Raw genomic sequence first — 8,619 nt, 5'->3', positions numbered from 1 at the left:
CTTCCAGTGCAAGAAATGTAGACTTGAGTGTATCTGATGTACAACTGTTTTAGCTGTCCATCTTTGATGCTACTCTCTCGGTGCTATTTTGAGTTCCATTTCCCCTTATTTTAAACTCACTGCTATAAACTCATCTCTCCGTATTCCCCAAAGGATTCAACACTGCACCTTCCCAACCAGGTTAACAGCTCGTCCCAAATGATTATTAATATCAATTTCATTCTAAATGGTGTAAACAAATATAATCATTACTACTTTGGGTTTAAACATATTTATTGATGTTTTTGGAATATGCTTGAAAATGTAAACATATTTCGAAACATACAAAAATCCTTAAATAATTAGACAGACTGCTCACTCATTAAAATTAGTCTGGTAGTATTAAACAACCTCAAAATAAACAGTATGCTATAATTAATAACTACATTTATACACTTAAACTATATTTAATTCTGGACATTTATTACGACTATTTTGTGAATATACTTATGTATTAAATGATGTTGAATGAGAAATATTTCAGATTCTAACATCTACACTGAGTGACATGACAATAATTTGCCCTTGCATCCAGAGGGTATTTCACAAACTCTCAATTAATTACACACAGAGGCAAAATACATAGTTACAGTATTCACTTATTCATATTGATTTAAGAAGAATGAGGATGTCATAATTCAAAAAGATACAAAAAAATTCATTTGGCAAATGACTGTAACTCTCCAACAACAGTGAACACTTTCAGTCTTTAGTAACACATAAGTATTCCTCATGGAATAGTGCGCTCAGAACTTACAGTCCCATCATTCTGTAATATGAAAATGCTTCTGTTCGCGATAAATTTGAAATGGACTTTGGTTTAGTTATTTTACATTTATCCTTACAATTTAAAAGATTTGCTTCCATAGCTGTAAATTATTTAAGGCAGGTCCTGCAATTCACCCTCAGATTCAAATTCTGGTTCAACCTCAGATTCAAATTCTGATTCTCCTAATTAAAACAAAATTTTTACAATATTAATAATGAAAACAGGAACCAGAAATAGAGACTATCACATTAAACATTTCTTATGAAAAGGCTTTCTGTGGAAAGATATATTTAAAACAAAAATTACCACAAAAACTGTTCTCATTACTAACATTTGGCAAAGGGTATTCATACTTACCTGTTGGGTTCAATGTGCTGCAGGTAGAGATATCACAATGTCCTGCAGGACCTGGTGGCCCAATAGATCCAGGAACACCTGGTAGCCCAGGACGGCCTGGTGGACCAGGCAAGCCCTGTGGTCCTTGCCTTCCACGTTTTCCTTCACCTTGAGAACCTACGCAAATGTAAACACTAGAACTTCATTCAATCAAAAAAAAGTTACTGTATGTTATTGTCAAGTAAGAGACTAGTTCACTTGTTTTACAGAAACTCCTTTCACCTCTCAGTCTATCAATCAAATCCAATTTCAGATTGACAGCATGGATTGTCCTTTTTCTCCTGCTTCTCAGAATCCAACATGATACTAATGTAGATTGTTGAATTCCAAAATTTGGGTGGAGAGGAAACCAACTGACACAAATTGCCAATCTCTTTCAGAGAAGTCACAAGAGTGGCTAATATAGAAAGGAGTAAAGTTCGAAATGTTGAATGAAGGATTTTTTTCTGAAATTTCCTCTTGAAACTTGAATTTGGCCCCTCTTGAATTTTGGTGTGCACTTGAACAAGAGGGGCAAACAGTTCCATCATCAGCACTCTCTTTTTTGTGCTAAATCTGATGAGAGGTGAGAATTTCAATCAAATTAACTATTGTATATAGAGTAATATTTTGGATTAAATTGGCAGGAATTTATTCATTGTACAAAACAGTTAAAACTTTTGACCGTATTTTATTCTCAGAACTTTGAATTGTTTTGAAGAGGAAGATGGAATAGAGGAGTTCACCAGCAAGAGGAGTGAACAGGTCATTTAGTTTATATTCTGTACAGATCAATGGGAAAACATAACTATCGTAATTTAATGTCAGAGTTCAGAAAACATAGAATTGCCATTCGAAGTTTTTATGAGGCTTTATCATATCCATTACAGTCAAATAAGGATTTCATTCTGGAGAAAGCCAATACATATACAGAATGAAGCTTCAAGTCTAGAAGGAGAGGAGATCAACTTTATTACAGGGGATCAGCAGACATGCAAGTTGTCAGGGAAACAGACTTAACTACAAAGATAATGAGGGTTGAAGACTCCCTGCTCAACAGCAAGCGCAACTTGGGTGGATTCCTTTTTCTTTGGGCAACTAACAAAGAGAGGGCTTCAAATCCCAGCTTCAACTCGACTGAGCAGCAGTGTTGAAGGTCACAGTCAAGGAACTATCCCCTAGTTACCCTGTGTTGCAGGTAAAGACCCTTTCTAACTCTGAGTGATATGAACTGGTTAAAAAGGAAATATGACGAAAAAAAGATTCTCTTGCAGTCTGAGAACTGGAATTCAATTACAGATAACAGGCATTAGAATTACAGAATCTTAACTAAGCTACAAAACAAAGCACTGTGATGCCAACTGTGCACGTATTAACGTCAACGCTACATGTAACCTCCATCGTAACAGGGGCAATATACAATGATCCTCTCTTCACAAATGATTCCAATACTGACCTATAAATCTGTGGTTTTTAAACTTTTATTTTTTGCACTTGTCCCATAAATCTTTTCCAGCATGAGTACTGCATTACTAATTCTTGACACACTTAGTAATTAATAAAATCATCCTCATTAGGAGGCTCTATTTCAAACAAGAGATTATTTGGTTTGAAAGAAAAGTGCATGTAAGGAATGGATGCTATTCAAAATAGTTTTGTTGCAAAAAATAAAAGTTTAAAAACCACAGATTTATATGTCAGTATTGGAATCATTTGTGAAGAGAGGATCATTGTATATTGCCCCTGTTACGATGGAGGTTACATGTAGCGTTGACGTTAATACGTGCACAGTTGGCATCACAATGCTTTGTTTTGTAGCTTAGTTAAGATTCTGTAATTCTAATGCCTGTTATCTGTAATTGAATTCCAGTTCTCAGACTGCAAGAGAATCTTTTTTTCGTCATATTTCCTTTTTAACCAGTTCATATCACTCAGAGTTAGAAAGGGTCTTTACCTGCAACAAAATAGTGGGGTGATGGATGAATAAAACAAAGGGAAGCCAGTAAATTCCTCCTCACCCAAAAACTTAACAGATTGGGACATTCTGTCTGGATCTGTAACAAATTACGAACCCCACTAAGGATCTGGTCATAACAAATGCTACGATTTGAACCCAAGGAAGAAACGTAAGAATTAGAGTGGGTCCATTAGGCAACATCCCTATCGGTTAGATCCAGAAGAGCTGGCCCAGGTTCAGAAGGAGAGTAAGGACTTAAGGGTCCTGATCAAGTTAAAGCTAAGGAATGTCTTAACCATCCACTATGATGATGTTCAACCGTTTTGGTAGGAGGACAATTTATGTTCTTGAAGAAGTACAACCTATGACACAGATCCTTTCAATGGTAGAATCATAGAATCCCTATAGTTTGGAAGCAGGCCATTCAGCCCATTGATTCCACACTGACCCTCCAAAGAGCATCCCACCCAGACCCACTCCCCTATCCTATCACTGCAACCCTGCATTTCCCATGGCTAATTCACCAAATCAACACCATCCCTGGACAATTTAGCATGGCCAATCAAACTAACCTGCACATCTTTCGACTGTGGGAAGAAACCGGAATACCCAGAGGAAACTCATGCAGACACAGGGAGAATATGCAAACTCTACACAGACAGTCGCCCAAGGGTGGAATCAGACCCACATCTCTGGCGCTGTGAGGCAGCAGTGCTAACCACTGAGCCACTGTGCCACCCTTAGTCTCTGTACAATGTCTGTTATATTGTACTTAGTTGGTGACATGCAAAAAAAATGTTTTTAAAGACAAGAGACTCTTTTCATTAGACTAATAGCATTCTTTCTCTATCCTAAAAACAGGCTGATGGCAGCCAGCAACCCTATGTTGAACAATAATGCTGGCACAGTTTGATATAATGAAGTGAAGATTGCTCATATACCATTCTACATTGGGTAGAGGCAAAACCCAGATTAATTAATAAACTATTGGATGACATAATGCAGGGTTGGAGGGAGGGACTGTAAAAACTTTATGCATGGATGATTTAAATCAGCCAAAATATCCTTCCTCATCTAACTTACCTGGTGACACTGCTTGCTGATGTATTTTTTTCTCATCTTGGATCAGTTCATTCATATTTAAATATGTAGTAAGCTTATATCAGCCATTAAACTAAATGAGATTCAATAATTAGTTGATGTAATTAAATTGGTGAAGCTCTTCTTGTAGTTATCTGGAGTAATCCAGAGCTAAAGGACTCAATTATTCTTATTTAATACTGTGGCAAAGGAACAGGTGAATTAATTCTGCTTGTGTTATTAAAATATAAGACATAGCCTTTCATTTTGAAAAAAAAAACGCTTTTAATTGTACAGGTGATTTGCTGATGGGAAAAACCTTTTGGTTGTGTGTAGAAGAAATGATAAGCTTTTCATTGTTTGGTTGACTCAGTAGCGGGATAAAAAGCAATTAGGTAGTGTGTGGTAACACTTCTGGATATACAGAAAAATCAAGCTTTTAATTGTATGAGTAATTGTGGCCTGGAGGGCTGGATTCAAGTCTTACTTGTTCCAGGGTGTGTGTAACATCCCTGTGTACGTTGATTTAGTTGTAACTAGAATCTAGGGTGTTTTGTATAATGTTGATTTTCTTATTTAAGAAAGGATGTAATTGAATTAGAAGCAGTTCAGAGAAGGGTTAACTTGACTGATTTCTGGGAATGGAAGGGTAATATTATGTGGGATGGTTGCATCTCTTTTCATTGGAGTTAGGAAGAACGAGAGGTGATTTCATTGAAACATACAAAATCCTGAGAAGTCTTGTCAAGGTGCATGTTAAAAAGATGCATGAACTTGTGGGAGAGATTAGAACCAGGCTCCACAGTTTAAAAATAGGGGTATAACATTTAACATGATGAGAACTATTTTTTTCTCTCTCAGATAGTCATATGTTTGTGGAACTTCCTTCCCCAGAGAGTGGTAGAGGCAGGGTTGCTGAATATTTTTAAAGCAGATGTATATAGATTCTTGACTAACAAGAGTACAGTGAGTAGGCAGGAAAGTGGAATTAAAACCACAATCAGATCGGTATTGTTCTTATTAAATAGCAGAGCAGGCTCAAGGGGCCAAATGACCTATTCCTACTCCTGGTCTGTTTATATGTTCATTCATATGTATGAATTCTCTAAACCTGAATAATGTCATAAACTCCACAATTTCCATCTACTGAATTTTAGCCAAGCTTTGTAGTCCTTCGTTTCATTACCTGGAGGCCCTCTTGGTCCCTCAGACCCCAGAGCATTTACTCCTGGGCTACCCTTCTCTCCTTTATCACCTGGTTTACCTGTTGAAAAATGAATGCACTCAGACAAATTTAAAACCACACAGATTGGCAAAACTGGCACCTCTCTAAATGTAAATGATCCAGTTTGTTGGACATCTGTACGAATCAAATAATCAATTTGTATGTACACCATGGTTTTCCTTTATTAATTTAATAATTATATAAAGCATTGAGCATTGTGCACCTGAACCTTAACATGGACACATGTGTTCTCTATTCATCTAGTCAGGAGGGACTTGATAATTTCAATGCTTGAAGTCAGTTAAATATGCCCATTGTGCAAACCCTGGAACAGGGGGCAGTAACTTAATTCTGTAAGAAAAAAAAATCAAGGATGGGCAAGGCCAACTCAACTACTTGGAGTTCATCCCACTTGAAGCCCAACTCTCCCATTAAAGCCCATCTTTGAATTTCTGTTACTGTCCTATTGAATCCCATGTTTTCAGCATTTTCATCAGCCCACAAAAGCTCAATACTAGAATCTGCAGTTGCATTCAATGCTGCTTCCCTGGTTAATTTAGGCTTTATGACATAGTCATAATTCAAAGGGTTTTGTGGTGCAGTAATAATTACTTTACCTCTTGGCCAGAAGGTTCAAGTCCCACCTGCAAGTGAAACGTATCATATTTTTTCCAAGCAGGTTGATTTTATGGTACACTCGTACAGTCACTGAGGAGAATTCAGTCTCAAAACTTCTTTTAACTGATCAACTAAGAATTAATACCAGAGGAGACACCTTTTACAGAAGGGACAATTTTGCATGAACTCAGTAGTATCATAAAATCAGTACTGAGTTGTTACGGAAGGTGTTCCCCACCTATGTCATGAAAGTCAAAAAACATTTATAATTATATGCAATAAACGGCAAGAGACGACATTTCTAGAGCCCTAAACTCAGTCTTCAATCCATGTGATCTACTGCCACATTCACCAGCTATGCACACGCTCAGTTTAAGGATCACGATAGGAATCACATAAGAATTAGAAAACTGGACGATTGTCCTTTACAGCAATTGAGGAAATTATGACATTCACAGTCTAGAGCAGAAGAATAACTTGTTAAAATGATATTGCAGATAAGCATTCAGCATAGAGGCCTCTGGGCTACCAAGCATTTGAAACACGCTATGCACTTGAAGGCTAACAGTGAACACAAACGGACCCAAGAATGTGTTCATTGCCCTGTTCCATTTAAATTAATTTAGAAATTTCTTCCCCCTCTTCAATATAAAGAACAAAAGAATTCAGGTTGGTTCTGCAGTAAGCACATAATCTAGGGTATTGATAGAAATCACACAGCTGAAATGCTAACTTTGTTCCTCTGACCACATAGACCCGCTGAGTACTTCCAGCATATTCTGTTTTTATCTGTAATCCATCCTGCCAGATTACTGTTCAGGAAATAAAATCATCTCATCTGTTTGCTATCTTAATGCTGGGAATGAGCTAACCATTTCTGCATACTGGAAATATTTTCCAGTAATGGGATTAAGCTGTTGTTGAAAATATAAGCAAGAAGATGTAAAATACCTATCTCTCCTGGATAGCCAGCCTTGCCATCATGTCCTGGCATGCCTGGTATTCCAGGAGGCCCTCTACTTCCAGGTGGTCCTGGCTTCCCTGGGCGCCCTGCTTCACCTGCGGGCCCCTGTATGATCCGGACAGGTACTGGGTTCCTTGTAAACTCAGTCAGGATCGAATCAAATTTCATCATGTGATCTAAGAGTCAACAAATAAAAGCCACAAGAATTACTACAACAAAATAATGGTTACTTTTATAGTCATCTGTAAACATAGAGTTAAAAGGCACTCAGCTCTCTGGTTAATAGACATTTTATCCCTGGAATTGTGAGCCTACTATCCAGCATCAAGTTTTATTCAGTGGCAATGCAGACTCTCATAATTTTTGAGGGATATTAACTTTTTGATGAAGTCTTTAGGTTTTATACAACGATAGTTACTTGGAAAATTGTCAAATTACAATCTAAGCATTGGATTCAAATGATGTTCTAGACAACGGGAGATGAAAATTTGTTTCAACAGTGGCACAAAATAGGTGTCTTTGTTCAGTGTTCTGATATATGTAATACCTTGACTTTCAGTTCCATTGCAGTCAACATATATTGCTGACTTGATGTCAGTGGTGTCATTTTGAAGCTCCCCCACTCTAGCTTAGTCACTCTCTTCACCTTTCATAGTTCAGTGGCAAGTACAACTATCGACCAACCAGTGCTCATTATAGTGTTTGTCAGCTTCTTACAAGTTAGTTGCCTATCTATTTCTACTGGCTGTTGGTTTGATTCTACACGTATTTGTTGCTTTCCATAAATATTCCATGTTACCAAAGTCTAGTATTATAACAAGAAGCACAGAAACTTTTGCTGACTTAGGTTGTAGCATATCAGTAATATCAGTGGTTTAGTAATCCACAACTCCAGGCTAGGGACAGGGGTTCAAATCCCATCATGGTAAATGGTGAAACTTGAATAAAACAAAAATAGGATTAAAATGTTAGCCTAATGGCAACCATGTGTCCACTGTCAGTTGTTGCAAAAACTCATCTCAACTAATGACTTTATGGAAGGAAATTTGTCATTCTTACCTGGTTTGGCCTATGTGTGATTCTGCTGCAATGTGGTTGACTCCTAACTGCCCTCTGGGCAATTAGAGATGGGCAGCAACACCCACATCTCATGAATGAACAAAAAAGTCTTCTACATAAAGCTCCTTTTCCCAGACATCAAGGAGGTCCACATTGAAATCTATCAATTGATGTAGTCACAACCACAACTATGTGAAGGTTAAGTATCTACAGAATTACCAGACCACAGGGCTGCTTTCTCACTAGAGAGAGACAGATGACTGATGGTGGTATGAACTTTTATGCGTTTGATTCTTTTCAGACTGGAACTGAAGATAGCTGAAACATCTCACGGTTTGCATGAGGGAAGTTATTGAGGCTTTCTAATCAAGGTGAGTTGACTGAATTTCACATTGAATTGCCAGTGAAAGGCAGGTAGAAAAAGAAGGGGTTTTCTAAGATTACAAGGTGTAGAGCTGGATGAACACAGCAGGCCAAGCAGCATCAGAGGAGCAGGAAGGCTGACGTTTCGGGCCTAGACCCTTCTTCAGAAA

At 37.6% G+C, this 8,619-nt stretch overlaps 1 protein-coding gene across 1 annotated transcript in view; it reads right to left on the bottom strand.

Annotated features, from left to right (window-relative positions):
- Positions 1-337: 337 nt before the first annotated feature.
- The window catches only part of LOC109917522 (collagen alpha-1(XIV) chain-like), a 148,723-nt gene continuing 140,441 nt past the window's right edge, over positions 338-8,619 (bottom strand). Inside the window, exons 44-47 of the mRNA XM_048608374.1 lie at positions 7,015-7,203; positions 5,407-5,484; positions 1,166-1,321; positions 338-990 (exon numbers count right to left, since the gene is read on the bottom strand). Coding sequence (XP_048464331.1) covers positions 920-990; positions 1,166-1,321; positions 5,407-5,484; positions 7,015-7,203 — 494 coding nt within the window. The 3' untranslated portion in view covers positions 338-919. The remainder of the gene's footprint in view (positions 991-1,165; positions 1,322-5,406; positions 5,485-7,014; positions 7,204-8,619) is intronic.

This window comes from Rhincodon typus, chromosome 19 (genome assembly GCF_021869965.1).
Source record: "Rhincodon typus isolate 14 chromosome 19, sRhiTyp1.1, whole genome shotgun sequence".
NCBI classification, from domain to species: Eukaryota; Metazoa; Chordata; class Chondrichthyes; order Orectolobiformes; family Rhincodontidae; genus Rhincodon; species Rhincodon typus.
The sequence above is the reverse complement of the archived record's forward strand: the minus strand, read 5'-3'. Positions and strand labels throughout refer to the sequence as shown.